The 24,204-nt window shown below is 35.8% G+C and overlaps 1 protein-coding gene across 1 annotated transcript in view; it reads left to right on the forward strand.

The window, feature by feature from the left end:
* The window catches only part of KDM7A (lysine demethylase 7A), a 72,421-nt gene that overhangs the window by 27,820 nt on the left and 20,397 nt on the right, over positions 1–24,204 (forward strand). The window contains exons 3-11 of the mRNA XM_009288408.2: positions 1,883–1,982; positions 8,123–8,240; positions 9,111–9,271; positions 11,150–11,291; positions 11,561–11,747; positions 12,438–12,600; positions 16,128–16,215; positions 16,950–17,056; positions 20,208–20,299. Coding sequence (XP_009286683.1) covers positions 1,883–1,982; positions 8,123–8,240; positions 9,111–9,271; positions 11,150–11,291; positions 11,561–11,747; positions 12,438–12,600; positions 16,128–16,215; positions 16,950–17,056; positions 20,208–20,299 — 1,158 coding nt within the window. The remainder of the gene's footprint in view (positions 1–1,882; positions 1,983–8,122; positions 8,241–9,110; positions 9,272–11,149; positions 11,292–11,560; positions 11,748–12,437; positions 12,601–16,127; positions 16,216–16,949; positions 17,057–20,207; positions 20,300–24,204) is intronic.

The following is a 24,204-nucleotide window of genomic DNA, read 5'->3' on the forward strand; positions in this document are numbered from 1 at the left end:
TTTGACGCAAAGTTCTTACTGTTAGTCAGCAAGGTAATCTGTTTGTGGTGATGATGAATTATCAGATAAACACCAAGAAAAAGGAAAGGGAGTGAAGTTTTCCTGTGGAGCACTGCGTTTCATTGAATAATTGTGCAAACTTGATCAAGATACAGTCCAACATAAATCCCTTTAGCTGTTCAAAAATCCAAAATTTAGCTAAAATAATGGGATTCCTAAGGATGTATAAAACCAGCCTTCTCATTTGGGGCTTTTAGAGTGTACATTTTAAAACCGTTTTCTTACAATACATAGAATTATGAGTCACTCATCTATTCTATAAAAAGAGAGAGAACACAAGCAGAAGGAAATGGGACATGCATTTTTCAAGACTGCTTCTGCCTTCCTTTTTGTTTATGTCAGCTGAATTTTCATGTTATAACAATTCCTGTAGTTGTGGTCTTAAAACAGATACTAAACATTGCAAGAATTGTGATGAACTGTGGCAGCTGAGTTTTGTATTTAGATTTTAAAATAGTATGTATATAAAAAAAGCTATATAATTTCTGAATTTCATGTGGTATGTAGTGAATGGAGAAGTAGAACAACCAGCTGAATCTGTTTACAGAGAATCCAGAATGGTGTAGTTCTCCTTGATAGTTACATGGGAGGTGCTCTTCAGTTTCAGATTTGATTTGCTCATTGGTGCGCTTTGAATGCTAGACTATTTAGTATATTGTTTTGGCAGCATGTACTGACACTGGAGCGTGTCAGCAGTTTTGGCACTAGGCTGCTAGGGAAAAGACTTCTTGTAGCTGGGTCGTTTCAAAGCTTTAGTGTTTAAGCTGTCATTACACTTTCGATATGAAACGGGTTACCTGAATGGAGTAGTGTTCAAGTTCTCGTGTTACTAGAATGCATTGAATATAAATACCTAATTTTGGTGTAAACGTTCAGTGTTGTAGTCTTGCTTCTGTATTATAAAGTCAGCAATTTTATAAGTGTCAATGAACTTCTGAGAGAAAGAACTTTGCCAGGATTCAAATTCTACCAGCAAGTAGGGATTGCTTTTTTTTTCCCCGAGAACTTTGTGCGAAAGCACATCTTCTCCAATTAACCTCTAGTGTTTCAACTTCTAAGAAAATGTACTTCATTTTGGCTTTAAAATTGTGTTATTTGGATATACAGCAGTGTAGATGTTTTGTCATGACTGTTGTCAAAGATCTTCAACTTTAATCCCACTTTGAATGTTTTATCTGAGAAAAAACGTGCACCGGGAAAACATTACAACTCTCAAGTGCTCTTTGAAATACTTGTTGCTATTTTAAAACAAAAACACTGCTACAGAGTGATTTGTGTGGTCGTGTGTGTAATTTACATAGCTAGTACTAGTACTGTAATTTCAGGAAGAATATGAAAGTGTTCTTCATTGATTTGTCTTGGGGGGTAGGGGTCAGTTATGTGGTTTTTGCAGGGAAAAAAAAAAGGAAAAACCAAGAAAAAATCCGTGATGGCTACTATAAATTGACAGCACATAGACTTCAGAATTTTTTTGAAATCATAACTTTTATAAGGAAAATTGCTTGAATGATTTTGCATAAACTGTTTCCTGTAATTAGAATCAAAGCTTTTTTGGGGGATGAGGGGTAATGGTATATAATGTGGACTCATTTTTAAAGAAATTTGATTCTTGTTTCCTTTTTATGACTTTTTTTAAAAAAAATGGCATTCTTTGTTCAGTGATAAATTATTACTCAAAATTTGTGGGGCAACCCAGTAGTTGAGATGATTTGGTATCTCATTACGATTTTGTAGACTAAGCATGTTCTGGTAAAGACTTAAGATTTAATCATTTTTTTAGCTTGAAAAATAAGTCTTGCATGTATTCTCATTAACATTTTAAAAATACTATTCCAGCTGCGTTGGGGTAGAGGAGCACCATGCTGTTGACATTGATCTATACCATTGTCCCAACTGTGCAATTCTTCATGGGCCTTCTCTAAGTAAGTATGGGTTGTTCAAATTTTATTTTACACTTTCAGTCTGTTTTCTCTCCATGTACAATTGAAAAAGACTGTTCAGAAGAACATTCAAGATGAGTTTGATTATTTAGGAGGTACTGGTTCTACATGACTAACTCTGAGCTGATAAAAAAACCCACAAAACAAAACAAACCGTCCTGAAAGGTTCCTTGATCTGGAGATGCAGATAGAATAAAATAAAAACAAACACTATGGATTAGAGAAATCAAAGTGCACAGAACTAGAAGAAAACAATCTGGACTTGACAGAGAGTGAGAGAATGAAAATTAGGGAATCATTGTTAAAAATAAAAGGAAAATCCAAAAGATGGCTTAAGGTTCCTATATTTTAATCATCAAAATTCTAATACATAGGAAGGCAACTTTGAGAAAATGTAGGAGTTAGCTGTGTTACCTTTCTTGATGACTCTATGCTGTATGCCACAACAGTCCAGTGAAATCTGAGAGTATGAACTTCCTGTGGGTTTTGTTTTATTTTTTTTCTATTTATGTCCTTGAGAGTTACACAGCTCTGAATTTCAGGTTTCTGATTTATAAACAAGTTTCCACCAAGCTCCTCATGCAATTTTATGAGTTGCCAGAAGAGACTGTGAAACAGAGCAGCAAGAGAGACCTGTTCTTTGGTTCTCCTTTCAGTAGATAAATTTGCTGTAGAGATCTGCAGTGGAAAGCTGGTAACACTGCAATTCTGAAGAAAACGGTTTTTGTCTTTCTGTAACTACTGAAAGGATACTGCTTTATCCAACTGCCTAGATTTTTCCCCATGACTTCTGTTCTCAAAAGGAGACAATGTAAAAATGAATTTCACCTTTCCAACAATTAATTAAGTTTCTATGTTCAGACCTGAAAAATGTTTACATGCACTGCGTGTCTTTAACCTCCATGCACTAAGTCATGGTCATTTGTGTTTTCTAATGTGATTTTTTTTTTTTCCCCCCCCTTGAAGATCACGTAATGATTTATAGTCAGCAGTGACTTAAGATCTAGAATCTTTTCAAAGCCAAATTTACCATTTAGAAATAAGTTTAAAACCACTGCACCCTCACTGGTAGTTTATGGAGTATGAACAAAGTGATAAAGCATCACTTATTGATGTAATTAATGTATGTTGCATGATATGTATCTTCTATACTATGTGAGTTCAGGGTTAGCTACTTTTAGGTTGGGGGCTAAAAGGTAAGATAAATGCTGTTTTACATGCTTGTAGTTTTTAGTATTCCAGTTGTCATTTGCAGTTAAAAATCTGCATGTCTCTTCTGTAAATCAGAATACAAATAACATCCATTTCTTTCCCCACCTTTCTGCCTGTTTTTTCTGTGGAATAGAGGGACTAGGAGGAGGAGTAGAAGGGGGATCATATCAGCCTTTCAAAATAATAAACTAGTAAATTTGAAACGTCTTTTCTTGATTTGGGAGAACTAGTATGCTTCACTGTGATGCCTGTGAATAACCTTTCTTGTAATGCAGAGGCTGCTAGCTCTAATGCGAGCTCTGTCTCACCTGCAGCAATTTGACAGTGAGATAAGAGTGATTTTTGTGTTGGAAGTCTTTTAAAAAAGACAAGAATCTGTGGTAAAAATTATCTTTATTTCTTCATATTGCCTCAAGTAAGTAGATCATCTAGATTTAGTGGAAGCTTCAGACGTGACTTATCAACGCAAGCAGAGGTGATATGTTGAAATATGTCTTCACCTGGAATTTTATTAATTGCTCTCAGCTAAGCTGTCAGAATCAAGTCTATGATCGTTTGTGGTTTGGGCTCTACTAACTTCAGTGTTTAGAGAGACTGATAATGTCTCATGAGTTCAAGTGTTGCAGCAATGCTCCAGAGTGCTTCAGTCATATAAAATTATGTATGTAAGTAAAAAAAGCGTTTTTATTTACAGCTTCATGTTCTAAAATCCCCTTGTCTAAAGGAGTTTTGAAAGAGACAAAAATTCAGCTGTTTGATTTAAGAGGGCAAGTATATCTGTGAGTTCAGCAGACACGTATATAGAATCCCATCTAATCAAATGATGTACTGCCAAAAATTCACTAAAAATATACAAGAAACACATACTTCATACTACCAAATGGATGGTTACTTTCAGTATCCTACAAAATTAATTCTGTAAAATTTCCAATAGTGAAAAGAAAGCTACTGCATAGCGAGATGTAAAGATCAAATTAATACAGGAGAACCAGTCAATTTCTTCTTGTATTTCAAACAAAAATAAATCCTCTTCTTGATTTGGAAGAGCAACAATTTTACAAGACCTTTAGTAAGCAGCCGTGTGTGTAAAATGCTAAATAATTAATCCTAAAATCCTAAATAATTAAAAAAAAGAGCGATTAAAAAAAAATAGTAATACACTATGGAGTTTTCTTAGCTTATTTGGTTTAGAGTCTTCATATTATATTTTGTTATTTTCAAAGTTTTCTCAGTGATCCTTAAGTCTGAAAATGCTCTATTTGCATGAATGCTGGGAGTCAGGTCTGTCACTAGACTCTAGAATCCAGAGCTTTAAGAGAGCACAAGGTACAGTAAATATTAACAGGACTGTGGGTGTCAGGACGTTACTTTCTTAATCTGGTTTTACCTTCTCAAATTCTGTAAATACCCTCCCACCTGTTGTTTTTTTTTTGACAGTGGTAGTAATCCCAGTGTTTAATCTGAGCTGACAATATGAGATGATGTACCAGGCCTTAGAAGTGGTATTGTATGATTTACTGTATGCTCCTCAAGATTTTTCTGTCTTCCTACGCTAACATTTCTCTTGCCTTTTTGGTCACTGGGAATCACCTAAAGGACCACTTCCAAGACTTGAGGCCTCATTGTACAGATGTATACCTCTTGATGGTCCCCATTTGAAGTCTAGCATGTGGTCTCTGAGACAAACAGACTAGCAGTGTGAGACGGCAAGGAATAGTGTTTGCTTAAAGTAGGTACAGTTACTGGCCCACTGTTTTGAGTGTATAAGGAATGTAATTTAAAAATAGCTTTCTGCTTACTTTTCATGAAAACTTCCAGCACACTCCTTTCCTTTTCTCAACCCCCCTGCAACTGTCTAGCGTACTTTTGGTGTGTGTATTTTTAGTATTGTCACAGAGGGTTGTGCCTGAGTTTTCAGGAACAGCAAGGGTGAACACTAGTTCCTTCCACTAGTTTGGAGTGATTGGGAGGGGGAGGTGTTATATGTGCGTTTCAACTTATGTAGTGGTTTGGGGTTTTTTGGTTTAATTTGAGCGTGAGGATCCATTCAGTTAAATTATTTTTCTTGCAACTTTTACTGTAATGTCTTAATGGGTTACAAAAGCTCTAGAATTAAGAGATACGCAAGCGGAAAAAGTTTTCATTACTGTTTTCTGTTCTTCAGTGTTCTCTTACTTATGAAAGGATGATGTACATTGCCAAGTACTAAGTAAAGCAAAAGAACAACTTTAATTTCTCGTTTTCAAGTGTTGCAAAGACAGATTTTTAAAAGTTGGTTTTGTGCTATAAAGTCTCTTAAACAGCTGTATCATCTTACAATTTTAATGAGCTCTTACAACAGCAGTGAATTTTATGAGAAACTGCTCTGTTACAAATTAGTATTAGCCACTAATTTCTTGTATTATTATTTATGACTGAGAAAATAGCTTTGAAAACTTAATAAACCTGGCTTCATTATTTATGAAACTTTACTGTATTTGGATAGTTGGCTCCTTAAGCAGGCTCTTCAGCACTGGTTTTCAGGTTAGCAAATAGCTATAAATGTCAGTTTATTCTCTTAAATGTCTTCTAAAGGGTACATTTTGTCACTTCTGTAGGAAACAGCTTATCAATAGGAATAATTACCTCTTATGTGTAATGACTATAAGATGTCAGTTATTCCTATATAACCAACATTTTTTTCTGGAGAAGCAGCATTTTTTTTTTCTTTTTAGAAGTTACCTTTTTTTTTTCTTCTTCTTCTTAAATCCTTAGCTTCCTGTTACTGTTAGCTGTGCTTTCAGTATTGCTAGCTCTTTTTTTAGATTTTGGGTGCATCATGACTTTGGTAAACTTAAGGATGAGCTCTTCCATAAAGTTCAAATTTGTATTAATACAGTTGTTTAGCTGGGTGTCATATTTGCATTGCGGGCTGTTCTGTATATGCCTGTAAAACACCATTTGTGTTGACAAGTAACAGTAGCTTTTCCCTCTTCTGTGTTTCCTCAGCAGATGTAACTAAATTTCTGCTTAACATTAGTTAAATTATAGATCTGGTCTCAGTAAATCTTCTTGGGGTGGTCTTCTAGTAGCAACTATCTAATGCTGTGGAGCAGAGTTTGGCTTTTTTAGGAAAAACTGAAACGCAACCTAAAAATTACTGTACCCTTAGTATGTTTCTTAGTGTGGTAAATGATAATGCTGTTAAGTCAATAGAAAGGTAGCAAGTTCAGCGCTGTTGGAGTTTCTTTCTCGGATGATGAGATGGTGGTTCTTTTTGCTGAGGCACCTGTTGGGAATTTAATGGGGCTTCTCAGCCTGCTGAATGTTTGAGGACAAGAGAGACAGTTTTTTTTGTATAGACAGAAAGTGCTCCAAAGTGCATTTTGCTAACAAACAGATAGATGATACAACCGAGGGCTTCTTTTCAAAGCAGTGAGGTGGTGTTCTTTATAAATGAAGATACAAAATGAGTGGTTGATTAAGATGAATTAATGAAATACCCATTATGAAATAATTTGTCACGAAATAATGGAAATTTGAAGACAGGCAGTAAATTCACCATGATATCATAAGTCACTTTGTCCTCTGCTTCACTTACGGCCAAAAAATTCAAATGGGGAGGCTGCATACAGCTTACAATGTTCTAAAATACAGCCTTTCAATATATAAAGGGGGCTTATAAGAAAGAAGACGACTTTTTACCAAGGCCTGTAGTGACAGGACAAGAGATAACGGTTCTAAACTGAAAGAGTGTAGGTTTAGATTGGCTATAAGGAAGAAATCCTTTACTATGAGGGTGATGAGGCACTGGAACAGTTTGCCCAGAGAAGCCATGGATGCCCCATCCCTGGAAGTGTTCAAGGCCAGGTTAGATGGGGCTTTGAGCAACGAGGTCTAGTGAAAGATGTCCCTGCCCATGGCAGAGGGGTTGGAACTAGGTGATCCTTAAAGGTCCCTTCTAACCCAAACCGTTCTATGATTCTATGAAAATAGGTTTTTTTTTTTCCTCATTTGTGTATCTCTCATTTGTCATGAGGAGACCAACACAACAGTTCTTAGGAGAATGTCTGGTTTTTCATTTTCCTCGGCCCTTTAAGTATAGGGAACTGTTAAAAATGCAATTTAGTTGCTATTGAACTATCAGTTTCAGATTTACAAAATTGTAATAGAACATTAATTTATCCTTTGTTCTTTATTAATATGTTGTAGTAGTGCATTAAAGTTTCAAACAACTCAGAAGTTGATTGTTTTGGGGTGCAATGCTTACGTTATATGTATTGTGCTTGCATAGTAAAGATCACACCTACTCAAAACAGTTTACACCTAAAACTGTTTACGCCCAAAACTGTTATGGAGACATAAGCAGTGGATAAAAGAAAGGTGGTTTAGTTTTGAACAGCATACGGTAGTGAATAGTAGTAATATTATCAGGCTGGATATGGGTATGCTCATATGGTGAGATTCCACAATGGGATTAGGTCCGCTTGATTCTGTGTTAATAAATAAAATGAAGTCTGTGGATCTTGAAGAGGTACGATTGTTCTGTTTATTTAAAAAAAAAAAAAAAAAGTTGAGCTTTAGGGAATTAAAGTTCTACTTCTAGTTTTGTTGCTGACTTTTTAGATTTGGACAACTTTCAGGCTGCTGCTGTTTACTTGTGCTGTGCTGGATATGGAGTCTTAAATCACTGTGTATAATGTGCACTGAGGTTCTCACATAGAAGGAGCTATAGAAGTATAGAGAATGACTGTCAGGTGTCCTGAAGATTCCGTTTGTTGCAGATAGGTATAGTGTCACCTGCATAAACAATACAGTTTGTTAATCGTAGTGATGTGATTTGAGGCATGTCTGACTCAGTGGTGGGATGACTGCTAATCTGAGCCATCTGATTTAACTAACTCAAAGTTCAATCGTTCTGAAACTCGTAGTGAAGAAGAGGAGGAACTGGCACAGACACGACTACACAGAGTTGGATGATGGTTCCAAACCGGTGCAGGCTGGAACACGGACCTTCGTTAAACAGCTGCGGGCTCGCTCTTTCCCAAGGTACAGAAGCTTACTTACACATTTCAGTGAAAGAAAGAGAGAAACGTTGTCGGCTGAGTGTGTCTTAGGGGAGGCGACTAACATTTCTCTGCTTCAGAAAATGAAGGTTGAAGATGACTTCCTCCTCCTTTAGAATCCCCCCCTGCCCCATCCCTGTTTCAGATGGATACATTTGCCTTTTCATGCAGTAGCTTCCCCTGTTCAGTTTTGCACTGGGATATTTTGTCTGTTGGGACTGCTACAGGGTGATGTGGGGGTTTGAGTTTTCGTGGTTTTGTTTGTTTATGTGGGGGAATGGGGGCAGTAGCAAGAGTGGTTGGTTTTTGTTTTTCTTTTTTGTGCCTGAACTGTCAGAATATTCTCTGTCTATTCCTCTGGTCCAGGAATAGTCCTTAGTTTCATTCCAAATAACGTAGAACATTTGTATGAGCTGGTAGTCTATCCATTCTCACATGCTTTAGAGGAAAGTGGAGAAACATGGTTGTACTTTCATCCTGAGCTGTCTGATTGGCTATCTCACTGAAACACAATGACTTACAATTCTTTAAAGGAATTTGTTGTTGTTACCAAAATGTACTTTAATGCCTTCTCTGAGAATTCCTTTTCCCCATCCTCTGAAATTACTGCGTTCAGTCATATAGAAAGACTATGAGTTCCCAGGTTATGCATGACAGTAAAAGTTTCCTTGATGGTTTAGGTAGTTTTCTTTGTCTTTTAGTTAAATGCTTAATATAATAGTACTGGTTCCACTTCTTTTGGATTCAAATGTAGCCATTCCCATCTGTCGTCCCCCAAACTGTACCATAACTTTTTTTCAGTAGTGCTTGAAGGATGCTTTTCTGCTAATATTCCATTATTTCTTTCCACTAGTGCTGATGAAGTCATTTTGAAAATGCATGGAAGCCAGTTGACACAAAGATACTTGGAGAAACATGGGTTTGATGTTCCCATTATGGTTCCTAAATTAGATGGTCTGGGGCTCAGACTTCCTCCGCCAACTTTCTCCGTTTTAGATGTGGAACGCTATGTAGGTAAGAGTCACTCTGGAGTACTTACAAATGATCCTGTCTGTAAATCAAAATAAATATTTGCATGATTATAAGAGCTTCCAGGGTGCTAAATATATATTCTAAATTGAATTACTTCTAACCAGAAGACTAGCAGAGAGTAAAATTAAAGCTATGGTTTTGGGGTGTCCCCCCCTTTTTTTTTTTTTTGGTGTATGTGTGTGGGGTAGATATGTGATAGGAATACAGCCTTACCTTTCAACTTTCAAACATGTTAATTTTGGTGCAAGCTAAACATGGAATGTTGGGTTTTTTTTCTGCTACATGTTGTAAACCAATAAAGTATAATGACTTTTAAGATCGTCCTTTTTGTGAGAATTGAATGAATCACTCTTATGATCAATAAAGTTTAATCATTGGTTGAATATTGCAAAACTTAATGTTTTGGGCTCAGCAAACTGGCATTTCTGAATTAAATCTTTCTTCCTGGAAAATTTCCTACCTTGGCTTCCTTTGGTGTGAGAGCTAGAGCTTCCCAAGGACCTTTTCTTTCTTATCAGATCTCTTGACAGTCTGTAATTGTTTCAACCTCATGGAAGGGTGCAGTACAGTGAAATAGAGACTGAGCCAATTGCAGCATGACATTTCCTGTAACATATAGTACAGTTGAGAAGTCTGTATATGTCCTTGTCTGTGTTCTTGCGATAACCTAATATAATGATGTGTGCTGAAAGTAGATTTTTCTGTCCATCAGCATTTTACAGTGGCACCAGAATAGAGGAAATATGTAGTATATGGAATGTTGTTACCATTATGATGGTTATAAACAGTAATGTGTTCTGCTTTAAAGTGTAATTATCATTTTGATACTTATGAATCTTTTCTTTTGGAATATTGCCTCTTCAGATTCAGAGAGAAACTTGGTCTGGCCACAGATTTACCTTTCTATTATTGAAATTAAAAATAAGAAAACTGAATAAAAACTATTCCAACTGGAATTTATCAAGATGATACTAACTTGCAATTTTAAAGTAATTGTGATTATAATGTACATCTAGATACATTCCAGCATTCCAAAATTAATTGTCAGATTTGACCGTTGTATAACTAAGTGGACATAAACCAATTGCTATTATAATGTCATTGTTAGTCCTTTCTCTTGGCTAAAGGTTGCTTCTTGCCTGTCTAGTTCTACAGGTTTATCATTTTAAAATACGCAATGTGTAAACCAGTCCTTGTTGTCTTCAGAAATGAAGCACATTCATGACTTAATTATTCAATGAAATTACTGTGTGCTTAAAAGTTATGCATGTATATAAGGAGGGTGAGGTGGGCTTGTAGAATGTCTGCAAAGGAGTACCTGCATAGTTTTTTAACAATAAAAACTTACCAATTATGGCACAAGTTTAGTGCTGTTTGCTAAGAATTTCAAGCTGTGAGCAGTAGGTTTTATTATTGGTAAAGAGTTCCTAGTGGTCCTTGTGTTAAATATTCAAGTGCTGTGGTGATGATTAGTAGGAATAGTGAGGAATAGATCTGCCTTGATAACTTTCTGTACGCTAGTCTTTCCAATTGCAGCCACAAACCCAATTTTTTTTTTTTTTAAACCAGTTGCAGTCATCCTATACTGCTCTTTTTCTTTTTGGTTAACCACAGGGGAGGGGATTTATTTTTAGAGTGTTTTCAGTTCTGTCCTTAGCTGATTATAGCAATTAAAGTTAGACCTAATAAAAAGTTGGTTTATACTGATCTGTCTCTGTTCCAAGAGAATGCTGGTAGTAGTGGAGTTTTTGTGCAGAAATGTTTTGATAAAGGCTGGAAAAATGTTAAATTTCTCTTAAACACCTTAATTGGCTGTTTTTGCCTGCGATAGATTTAAGAAAGTCATCCTGTTTTTCACAGGTGGCGACAAAGTGATAGATGTAATAGATGTAGCAAGACAAGCAGACAGTAAAATGAAGCTCCATAATTATATTAAATATTTCACAAATCCTGACCGACCAAAAGTATTGAATGTGATCAGCCTGGAATTCTCGGACACAAAGTGAGTATCAACTTCAATTCCTTGAACGTACTAAGTGGTTTTCACTAAGTTGAACAGTATGTATAGGAATATAATGTCTGTAGTGGGAAAGATAGGAGGCTGCGTGTTTTAAGTAGACAACTACTGTGATGTAATGTGGGTATAAAACATTTTTATTAATTCATAAGTAATAACTTTGTAGGAAACAAAAAATTAAAGCTGTCATTTAAAAAGATGTGCTTACTCGATTATATTTATGGTTCTTGTTTGTTTGTTTGTTTGTTTTAAAGGATGTCTGAATTAGTGGAAGTACCAGATATTGCCAGAAAGCTTTCATGGGTGGAAAATTATTGGCCAGATGATTCTGTCTTCCCTAAGCCTTTTGTTCAGAAGTATTGCTTGATGGGTGTCCAGGACAGCTATACTGATTTTCATATTGATTTTGGAGGAACATCAGTCTGGTACCATGTTCTCTGGGTATGAAGGCTTCTTGATTTGTGACTGTGCGAAACAATTTATTCAGTGTGCAGCTTTCTGCCATGGCATTATCACCTGTTTAGAATTATTGCGTGTATGAAATTTTGTGCTTAAAAAGCCAGGGGAGGAATTTGGAAGTGAATTACTGATTGTTGGTGTTGCATTTTTATGCTTTTATTTTAGCATGCTGTTGGTGACTTCTAGACTATAATTGGTTGACTGATCATTTTAGTAGACTGGTAGGTGATATAGTGCGGTTTTAGTATGAAAAAATGAATTGAATGAAAATCATTGACGTACTCAACTTTTTATTCTTCTAACAAACTTTGACCATGTATACATCATAGAAGAGGCAAAGTGGTTTCATTTTATGCTTTCTCATTTGGCATGTGTGCACATATCCATAAATGGTTTATAAAAGCTGGAATTTTTTATACTCCAATGAAAAGTTTTGGTTGGTTTGTTTGCTGCTTTTACATCACAAGACTACAACTGGTTAGTGTACTATTGCCTAAGCTTTTGGTGGATTACAGTTGTGAAACACTGGGGCTAGGAAGCCCCAGTGTTCCATAGTGGAAGTATGGAATACTTACCATTTAGATCAATCTGTTACTTTATTAGGAATGACTCGGAGGTTGTAGTATGCCTCCAGGAACATTCATTTATTTATTTGATATTTTTGTTTAATAGGGTGAGAAGATATTCTATTTGATCAAGCCCACTGATGAAAATTTGGCTCTGTATGAGTCTTGGAGTTCATCTGTCACCCAGAGTGAAGTATATTTTGGGGACAAGGTTGACAAATGTTATAAATGTGTTGTGAAGCAAGGACACACTTTATTTGTTCCAACAGGTAAGATTTTACCCTTATTACTAGGACTTAGCATGTTTAATCACACGGGATTGTGTTATCAACATTTGGTTTCTCCTAAAATTTTGGATAAGAGAGAATAATAAAAAATACAGAAATTTAGATTTGCAAAACAAGTAATGAGCTTTTTAGAGTGCCTGACAGTAGTAACAGTTATCATGGAAAGAAAGGGTGTTTGTTACCCAATTATAAGACAACAAATTGAAGCTTAATTTGGATATAGTTCCAAATAGTTCCAATTCATAGAACACACATTGTTCACCATATGATAGATATGCAGACTGAATTCTTACCTTAATTTTATAATATAATTTTGATTGTAAAGCTTTTGAATATTGTAAGACCTACTAGGCAAAATTATTACAAAAACATCATAAACTTCTTATGCTGTAGGCTAGAGGATTAAAAAGAAAAGTTTTTGGTTTGGGGTTTTTTTGTTTTTGTGGGGTTTTTGTTTTTGTGTTGGTTTTTTTTTTTTCCTTTTTTCTTCATTTTTTGTTTTCTGTCAGCAGGACATCTAAACTGTGGTGGAGCCTATGGAGACTCTCTGAATCAAAATGAAAGTATCCCTAAATAAAATTGAAGAATATATAATTGAATTCATGTGTTAATTCCTTTTATTAAAAATAAAAGGATATTTGTAGATATAGTTTATGAAACTCTAGAGCTCATAAATTCATTTCAGCATCTTCCTTTAAAAATTAAGCAGAGGCATGGTCTCTTCTGATTTTCTTTAACAACATTTCTTGTAGCCATCACCTAATAGCATCTGATAAATTACAGTACATTTTTAAGACATGAGAAACACCAAGACAATTAAACTTCTTTATCTATTTAAAAAAACCAGAAAAATCCTCCAAACAAAACACCCCCCCCCCCAAGTCCCAAATACCACCATAAACTTAGTCTTTAATAAATCAAACCATATTTTGCCAATAAAGCGAGTGCCAGTTAATTTCTTGTATTTTCACTTCTCCAGCCCCTCCATATAAGTACTTTTTTTTATTTTGTAATTAAAGATTTTTACTGGGTACTGTCTTTCTTTTTTGGGGGAAGGAAGCTTTAAATACACAGAAAAGGAAAATGGTGCATGATTCTACTTCTGGAATAAACCTTGAAGATTGTGTTCAGTACCTTATTCTGTCATGGACTTCCTAGACAGACTACTACATTTTTCTCATAGCTCAGTTCTCTACCTGTGAGGTTTAGTGTTTACTGTTCTAGTTCATGGCTTGTGCAGAATAAATACTACATGGTAAGGAGCTATATATGCACTTAACATTTCTGAACACCCAGAGCTTTTTGAAACCATATATTTTTGGCAAGAGATGACATTAATTTTCCTTTCATCTAAGTGTAAGGTCATACATCTATGAACAAAGAATGCAGAATTACAGAATGAAGAGCTTTAGAAGTTCTTAATAAGTTGTGACCCACAGATCTTTGGAGATAGTTACTGCTTCCCAAGTAATCAGCTAAATCTGAGCTCCCACTATGATGTGGCCAAAAAGAAAAGTATCATAAAATGATAATTTCTAATGTATATGTGTATTTGTATGTGTATACACATAAAATGGTACTTTTCAATGTAAATGTGTATATACACATACGTGTGTATGTGTATACACACATAAACATATGATGGAGTATAGTGTAAGAACCAATAAATTAAACTAGGTTTCAAGACAGGCGTTTAAAAAATGGGAAATACTGTAAGACTGATTAAAGGCTTTAAAAAAAAAAACCCCTGATCTCTACTGAAAACCACTTTTGCTGTTCCTGCTTGCACTGATGCTAGTGGATGTCGTAATTATTTTATAATCTCTGAAATATGTTCAGAGTAGACTTCTGATTTAAAATTAATCTTGCGTGTAGATGAATAGCACCTACTGGGAGGCTCTTGAGAGTTATTTAAATCTTATTCAAGATATCCTGTGTGGTCTACACCAAATTTTCTTGCCTTGTTACATAGACCTTGATCAAAACTACAATATAGAAATAGCAAGTAGGTATGTAAAAAAAAAAAAAAAAAAAAAATAGAAATCCTTTAGTTGATACAGGCATGCCATAAAAATCCTTGGTGTTGATGCAACAGTGAGGAGGCTTTGTTGTCAGTTTTGTCAGTGTCTGGGGAGATGTGTGTTTAAAGGATTGAAATACACATATTCCTTGGAGAGTCAGAGGTATTCCTCTACTGTGGTGATGATGATGATAACTGAAAAATTAAAACCATGTTAACAAATGCAAAATGCAACTGGTAATACAAGGCAATCTTCATTGCACTGCACTTCTCAAAGAACAGAAGTAAAACTGAACAATGTATAATATATTAATTAAAAAAACCCCTTAGGTTGCATGTGCCATTGTATTCTACATTCTCTCATATACCATTCTGTAACTTACTTCCTTCCCAGGCTACATAGTAGGCATGTTGCTTAGTCAGCATCGTTGCTAGGTTTCAGGTCTTTTTACGTGTGATACTACAACAACTAGAACTGGTTGTTCTTAACTGAATTAAGGCATTGATTTAATGGTAGTTTGCAATATATAGTTGCTTGTGATTTGGTCTGATCTTGCCTCAAGCTGGGGAGCTTCCTGTGTTTGTACATATTGCCTACACTCAGTCAAACCATGAAGTAATCCGCAAATGTGTGACCAACTCATCTTTTGTCAAAAGATCACCCGTATGCATGCAAAATCAGAAAAAAAAATCTTGAAAGAAGAAACTCTATTTGTAGTTTATTTACATTAAAGCTGCACTATATAAATTTTAAAGGTAACTCTTTTTAATCGGGAAGCTAATATCATACGTTCTTTTGTGTACTTACTTGAAATTATCCAGTAGTAATCAGCTAGATTGATAGCATAATGTTGGCCATGCTTTGCCGTGTTGAATACTGGAGTTCACAAGGACAATATTTCAATTATGTGACAATTTTATATAGTCAATGTGCCTAGACTGGGTTTTAAACTGATCATAATTTCACTGGAATTAGGATGACTGTATTTAGAATAATTAATGGAACTACTTCTGAATTCCTATTTGAAAAACTTCCGTACTGCTAAATGATTTTTTTTATGTTGTGCAAACAGCTCCGTTACTGTAAGCAACACGTAAATATTGAAAGTAATATAATTCCTATTTTATGTTTATGACTTTATCTTTTGTTCAGTATGTTTTTCCTCTCCTAACTTGCTTATTTTTTTTTGATTAGAGGGAAAACTTTTGGGAATTTTTACTTGAAAAATCACTGGCAGTCTTTCATTTCCTCCCACCCCAGTAAAAAATGTCTTAATCTTAACTCCTTCAGAAAACTACAGTTCGACTAGATTTCTGAAACACTGTAATTTACATGTTGTTAAAATTTAGATTACTTGTTCCTAGCACAGAATACAAATTTGTTTGCTTTTTTGTTTCCAGGTACAGCATTTTTACTTATATATGTATTTAAAAAGTGGTTTAGAATAATTTATATGTATGTATTAAGTTTCAGAATCTGTCATTTCAGGCTGGATTCATGCTGTGCTCACTTCTCAGGATTGTATGGCTTTTGGAGGAAACTTTTTGCACAACCTCAATATTGGCATGCAGCTCAGGTTAGTCTCAGCTCTTCCTATACCTTTTCCTCAGTAAATAGGATATTCTTTTAATAGATATTTTTCTTCGTGCTCTTAACCAGGATCAAATCGGTACAGGCTCTCAAACAGATAATAGTGGCATTTTCAGTTAGACTGTATCAAGCACATACTCTTATTTCACTTCTGCAAAGTTTGTTTCAAAAGCAAAATGAAGGATATGCAAGAATTTAAGTGAATAAAAGGAAAAAAAATAAAAGAAGGAAAAACTCCACTTTGGAGATTAGTGTAAGTGAGTAAAACAAAACTGAGCAAGCCCAGGTGTGCGACACTGAGTTGAAATGAGCGTCCTCAAGTCAGCATTGCTCTAAGGGCAGCTGTATTTAGTTTTTGTCCAAGATGTGGAGCTGTCTTCTAAACATATTGTTTTTATTTATTACAGTGGAATCCTGATAAAATTCCATCTGTTAAAAGATCACACATTGGGTTTGTATCCTAGTTTTATGAAGTCCAACATTATTCTTAGAAGTGCCGCAGTCAAACTTGATAAGGTCAGAGCCTGGATGAGACCAGAGTTCAATCTTGTCTGTGGTCTTGTTGGGATTTAACTATGTGGTACTTGACTTCTTTTATTTATCATGGCCATGGTTATTTTATTTTATTTTGGACATTGTGTCAATTTGAATGATTACATAGTTGAATAGTGAATTTGATAATTAAAATATTCACGTTTTGCGATGTTTCTATTTATTCAGGTGTTATGAAATGGAGAAGAGGCTAAAAACCCCAGATCTTTTCAAATTTCCTTTCTTTGAAGCCATCTGTTGGTTTGTGGCCAAAAACTTGCTGGAAACATTGAAAGGTAATCCTTGTTTTGTTTTAAGAGATATACATGTATCTGCCTTCCCCTGCTGGTCTGTGTGTCGTCCCCCCCTCCCTCCCCCCCCATTGATAATGGAGAAAATTATACTGCAGAGGAAACTTCTTAAGCTGGAAAACCAGACTTGAATTCCTTTTTTTGGAAAAGTCACATTATTTTTTGACCAGATTTTAGTGAATGCTGTGCACTGTGACAATTCTAGATCCAAGCAGTTCTTGGTTTTAGTAAATGATCTTTCTGAAAACTACTTTGGTGATTAAAGGTTTCTAGGGTAACTTGTGCTGTGCAGAAATCTTAGTGCACTTGGTGATGCGTGTGACTTTACACTTTGTAGCATGCTGCTGGAACCTTTGAACAATTTTATTAGTGTTTTTCATCAATGCTGATGATGTATCTGGTCAATGAAAACATTCTAGATTATCAAGACAGAGTATCTGAGATCCTGACACAGTGCAATTATACTACCAACCAAATAGGATTAATTTGCTGTTATCTGAAAAAACCTTGTTAAGGAAGATAGGAAACTTACTTCAATGGCATCAGTTTTTCACTCAGGCTTCTTCCATATCATTTAAGATCTTTGAGTACCCTTAGCCTTTCTCTCTTTCTTTCAGCAAATGACCGCCTAAATGATCCCACCAACTTATATCTGTGGGTTTCTTCTTGGTGGCTTCACAGCTGAATGAAGAGGTTTTCTTGCACTTCTACAATTTTCTTTGACCTTTTCAGTCAAACTACCTGTTGTCTTCTGCTCTTTGTTAAGGGAAAGGTGCCTGTGAGGGTTTTTGTAGGAAAGATGCATCAGTTCCTATGAGCTGTGTTAAATCATTTATATCAGTGCTTATCAATAGACATCTCAACAGCCTCTTGCTCTTGACAGTTGCCGGTCCTTTCCAAACTTCCTCATCTAGTCCAGTAATTCCTATATCTGTACCCATGTATAATTGAGCTTGAGAGAGTGCCTGTCTGACTGCACCTTCTTTTTCTCAGATATTTTGCCCTCTGCCTGCTCTATTTAATCTTAATAATAAATGTCATATTCTAAATGATGTATTTCAAAGGAGAGAAATCAACCTTTGAAGGAGGCTGATGAATTCAGCTTCTGGTTTGGAAGAGATCAGAATCTCACGTAACCTTTTTCAAATATGAAAACAGTCACTGTTATTGAAAATGGATCTGTTCTCCTTGCAGCAAATGAAGGCATTGAACAACCCTTGTTTCCTAAATGAGCATTTAAAGTTTCTGGATGAACTTAAAGCAACTCAGAAATCCTACCAAATAGAACAAACTTGCAGAAAATTTTTCTTTCCAAAAAAGAAATATTTTCTTCTTGAAAGCTTGCTTTGGTTGGTCTCATACCTGCGTATTTAAAATTTATAAACTTGTCAGAAGACATAGGAGCTGTATTCCTGCTGGAAAATCAGTGGGATATATGTTTCTAAATCATCTAGCTAACTATGAGTCATGTCCCCTGTCTGTCCCCCCGGCTCGTCTCCCTCCTCTTTTTATCCCATGACTCCTTGAATACATAGACTAGGAACCTCTTGTGACTTGTGTCTTAGGGGAGGGATATGAAGCTTGTTCTCATGTTATTTTTAATCTATGGTTTAGCAGATATTTTGTTGCAGACCAATGCTATGATCTATAAACCCATCATAAAAAGTCAAAATTGAGGTTTCCATGGATAGAGTGAAGATTATGTTGGGCTTTGGCATCAAGACTCATGTGAATTAGGTGTTTACCAGTCAGAATCCGTTGTTTCATAAATAAGGGATGATACCAGTTCAGTTGTGAAAGGTAATGGTGATGACCAACTTGTAAAATGTTGAGTGCATGGTTGTTAGCAGTACTTTATGTGAAATTCAGGTCAGTAAGCAAAATCAGCACAATGTATCTTTCTGGTTCATTTTATAAAATGATAACAGGGTCAGAAACATTTTGGTTTTATCTTGTCATTGGCAAGAAGTGTTTTATGATACTCTTAAGTGTTGTGGCATTCACCTAAACTATTTTTCTTCATAGTTCTTGGGCTTCAGAATAGGTAACTTACTCATCTATCCAATACTCATTAATTTTGATTACTCTTATGTCATGCAGTCTTTTCTGTTGCAGCTAAAAAATCCATCCTGTGGTGCTGTGTTGTATACTCAAAATTTTATCAACTGAGTCAGCTAGTGTACAGAAAGACTTCTGCTGCAACTCAAAGGCCTGCCACTCCTTCTCATGCCCTTTAACAAGTAGGAGGCATCTTGAAGGGAAGAATGGCTGTTTAGTAACAGGACTTCCCTTTTTCTGCCAGCAGACTAATACATTATCCATAAAAATAGTGTTTTATTAGTGTATTCTTTTAAGGGATTAAAATGAGCCAAATAATTATAGTGTTGGTCCATTTGCTGTTGACAAGTGGAAATATTTGTCAGGAACATGGGGAGAGGTTGCAATCTACTTTTGACTCTATGGAGGATTTGTCTTTTCCCTTCTTTTTTTCCCCATGAAGGAAATGAGAAAGTTGAAAAGGAATTGCAATCACTTGGGAGCACCAGCTTTCTTAAGAAGAGAAGCTTCTGTAGCAGAGTGATTTTTTCATCCCCCATCCCCTTTGATTTTGGGAAGAAAAATTATGTAAACTGCGTGAGGGAGAACTGTGATGTTTGGAAGGGTGACAGAAAATGCTTGGGGAGTGGAAGCGTGCTAGTGTGAACCGTTTTCTGTATGTATGGGAATAAGCAATAGGAATTCTAATTTAGAGATACATCCCACATCCTTCTGGTCCCCTTTGACTAAAATATTTCTCAATGAAATAAAAGTGATTTCTTTCTTCAAATATGTTTTCTCTTGTTCTGTATTTTAGATCTGTTTTGTCCTAATTGACCTTTAGTATGTTGTAAACTATCCCTAATTCACCCAAGAATAAGTCAAAAAAAGAAGATTCTACGTAGAATCACTTTAGGGTTGGGTTGATTTTTTTGGTACGGTATGCACACAAGTACAGGATGTCATGTTTCATTTGCTTGCACAATTTTTCCTTTTTTGTGCTGTTGCATAACGGCAACTTTATTGGCTGAAGGGTAGGTATCATTCTATTGTTTTCACTGTTAGTGTGTTTCTAAATTGGTATCTGTATCCTTTTTAGAACTGAGGGAAGATGGTTTCCAGCCTCCAAGCTATTTAGTGCAAGGAGTGAAGGCTTTACTTACTGCTTTAAAATTATGGATGAAAAAAGAAGTAAGTATAAGTGATTTTGTTTGCTATTTTGGTGAGCTCTGTTTTGATTTAGAAGTAAGTGAAGGTCTCTGCCCTTTTAAAGTTTAAGATTATTTTTATCTGTTAATGAGTACTGAAAGACTCTATGGAGAGTATGTACTGCTGATCTGGGGAAGGATCATGACGATTTTATATTCCATGATAATAGTCTCTTTAGACCAATTAATAAGCTGTATTGTAGCTGGCAGAAGTAGAATCTTGCTTCACCTCAGGATGGGATAAGAATGCTAGAGGATAAGCTGATAAGGTGGGGCTTTTTTCTAACAAATCTGCTTATATGGTTGATTCATTCCAGTCTAAGGCAATGGAGGGATGGAATGCCCTGATATTTAGCATTTTCCATTAATGTCAATGCTTTGGAGAGCACGTTTCACGTACACCTGTATTGCTGAAGAGTTGGTTTAGATTCAGATGAGGATATTAACTTCAGTTGAATACTGTCCCTGCTGAACATCGGCTGACTCTTGTAAAATCATTAATGTGTTGTCTATGCTGGCTTTGCTGGTGCTGTGCTCTCCAGGAAAGCTTATTTGTTTTGGCATAGCACTGGATCTGGCCTAACTCCATGTGTTTTTTCATGTGCCTGAGCTACTAAGCCCTCTTGGAACCTGTGCTTCTGGGAAGTGCTGTACACTTGACAGGCAGTTTGGTTCTGACTGAGCTTATTAATTCTAGTTTGTTGCCGGCCATGCTGACCTGAACTGGCTCTTGGAGATCTGTTTAGTCTTCCTGCCTGCAAGTTCTCCTCGTAAGAGAACTTATTATACAACTGGTATGATATTTGCACAATGCTGCATCCAACATAATGAGCTTTGTGGATCTGAACACGAGGTGCAAATGCAGAGATGGTTACTCTGTGTGGAATCGGCTGGGGTCCAGCCTGTGTAGCGTTACTGATTTCAGGTGAACCTTTGCTGGCCCTCTGTAACATCTGAGTTGGTTCTCTAGTGTTTCTTTGTCTATGCCAATCTGGATCAAAGCTAGCTAGTAAGCAGTGTAGCAGTATTTACAGGATGTTGTGCCTAAGCTGTTAAACCATGTGTGAATCCAAGTTATCTCTGCATCCATGGCATGGATAATAAGCAAGCCGAGTAATCAGACTGCTGATAACTGTGATCAAACATAGCCTGTATAAATCCTTATTTTAATTTGAAATTGGATTGGAATTCCTCTTTTCTGGATTGCTGTAGCATAGTACTGTAGCATTTGTGTACTGTCTAGTAGCTCATTAAGAAGTTTGATTAATACTTCATCTAGAACGTGGTCTGTTTCCTGCTTTTCTGTGGAAAAAAATTAATTGCACGTGCTGCATTCTGAATGCTTATTAATGAGACCCGCGAGTATTCCCAAAGCATTGGCTGAACAGACACTTCAGTTGTGAGGAAACTGCACAGGATCAGTGATCTAGTCACAATGTTGCCTGCTGTCCACCACCTATCATGTTTTGTACCTTGCATCCTTCTTTTCTAGCTACTGTTTCGTAAGTGAGCTGATCTTTTCTTTGCAGCAGGCCATGTGTGTGATAGGATTGTAGTTGTATGCAGCTGAAGACAGGAGGAGCTTTGTATGTTGCTATATGATCTGCTCATGCTGGGGATTTTAGACAGATTCTGAAAGAGAAATGACAAACGAATACTCCACAAATGAGAAGCCTACTCATGAGGTTTCACATTTGTATCATGGAGTATGTCTTTTCAAGACTTATGTGAATTACCTTAGTGAATTGCTTTCAGAGAATTTCAAACTCATCTTCAGCAGGGCAGCAGTATCTTCATTTCTGCAATATTTAAAAACTGCCAAAAATTACGAGATGCTGAGAATAGAGATTGAGTGCTACTAAAATTATTTTGTTTTTCATATCTTGATTTGAATTCAGTTTGTGCAAGGCTTTTATCAGTATGTGTATCCTCTGATTACTTTGGTGCGGATCATCAGTCTGCAGGTTAGTTGATACATGCAGTAAAAATGATGACCTATCCAGTCGTCTGAGCTCTGGCTTCCTTCCAGCTTGCATAAGCAACAGGTCTCAGATTCAGTTTTTCAGATGTTTGATTCATGTACCAGTAAGATTATTTTGGGCAACTGTTCTGTGTGTTTAAAAAAAAAAAAAAAAAAGCTCTTGTAAAAGAAAAAAAGATCAGGGTTTTTTGTAAGGAGGGAGGGATGTGGGGTTTATTATTTTTATTTTATCTTTATTTTTTTGTGTGTGTCTTAAGTATTGATATACTTCATTGTGATGCTAGTTTCCAAATATGGGTGGATTCATTTGCCAGCCAGGACTTTTTTTTTTCTGTATATCTTGATTTAAGACAAGTTTCTTTTTCCTCTGTATATTTCCGACATTTACAAAACGATTTCTTGAAGCTCTTGAATGAATCATAGGTTTTTTTCATTATTTTCTTTACCTGCAATTTACGTCTGACATACTTAGACCATTTTGTTGCTACTGTTCTCCCTAGTACAAGATAATTCCTCAGTCCCAAAGGCTGCTTGTTCCTTCTCCAAGAGGCAGTATGTAGAGACAACTTAAAAACAAGTTATTAAATAATGATAATAATTTTTCAGACATGGCATCTGTACGTATTCGTATTTCCTGCCCATCCTTTCCTTCTGTCAGACTGTTAGGTTACATACCCATTTAAATTTGTTTGCATATTTAAGTTGCTTGGATGGATATTTTCTCTTACTCTGCCACAGCTTAATTGAGAAAGCTTTGGCTTAAATAGATACCTTTTATAGTGGCAAACAAGTGAGCTTGCCAGTGGAACTTACTTTGCTCAAAGATTTACTATAAATCATACTGGCAAAATAATGTACTTCTGATATAAACTATGTTTGCATTAGGAAGGCTTTTCAGTATTTTTTAAACCAGAGAAGCTTTGAAGTCAGTGTTTTGGAGGATTGCATCAGTCACTTCCTCTTGAAGCCTTCATGGACAGGAAGGGTTTTGGGAGGGTGAAGTCCTTAGGTAGAAAGGACAAGTGGTCCTAAGATGACCAGTAACTTGCTGGAAAAATTATACAGTTCAGTGACAGAGGTGCCGTGTTCCCAAGTGTGAATGCGTAGAGGTGATGTGTTCAAAGAATGAACAATGGTAAATAATAGCAGCCAATTTAATCTTTCCTGTGGAATTAATGGCACTGAAAAGAATGGTTATACCATGGTTACACATCCATGATTGGGTTTTTGGGGTTTTTTCCAGGTTCAATGAAATGCACATACAGCATCAAATTGCTCCTAGCAATAATTTTGCTGCTGAATCTCATTTTTGAAATGTGGGTAGCTGAAAGTGTTTGTCGGATATTTTTCCATTTAAATAGTCGATTAAGGGGCTAGCAGAATTCCTGTCAGTCATTCTGCTCTATGTGTGAGTGCTGTTTTGTCTGTTTAATTTTAACTAAAAGTGTCTTGGGGCAAATTTAAACTGTACATAACAAAATATTAAACATATTTTTTACTACATTTAACTGTAGAGTGTCTGGACTTACTCAGATTGGTAATAAATAAATAGAAAACCTGTCTCTGATACTGTTTCAGAGGATTAAAGGGAATATAAACTGTTATGGCATCCTATTTTTTTTTTATAGCAAATGATTTTATTTAATTGCTTTCTCCAACCTAACAGATTTTAAATAAGCTAAGAAGGTAATCTTTAAAAGTGAAATGTGAGGCAGATGGCTAAAAAAATCTGCATGTTGGTTATTCATTATTGTTCTTGATTTGCTCTTTAGATTAAATTTTTGCCACAGTGAAATTCCCTTAGTCTTTAGCTGTTTTGAAGGTCATTACTCTAATGAGTTTCTGAAGTGTGGCTCTATATTGACCATGCTAAAGGGAAAAAAAGAAGCTGACTACTGTACTGGGGG

Source organism: Aptenodytes forsteri, unplaced genomic scaffold, assembly GCF_000699145.1.
Source record: "Aptenodytes forsteri isolate BGI_AS27 unplaced genomic scaffold, ASM69914v1 Scaffold56, whole genome shotgun sequence".
Taxonomy (NCBI): domain Eukaryota; kingdom Metazoa; phylum Chordata; class Aves; order Sphenisciformes; family Spheniscidae; genus Aptenodytes; species Aptenodytes forsteri.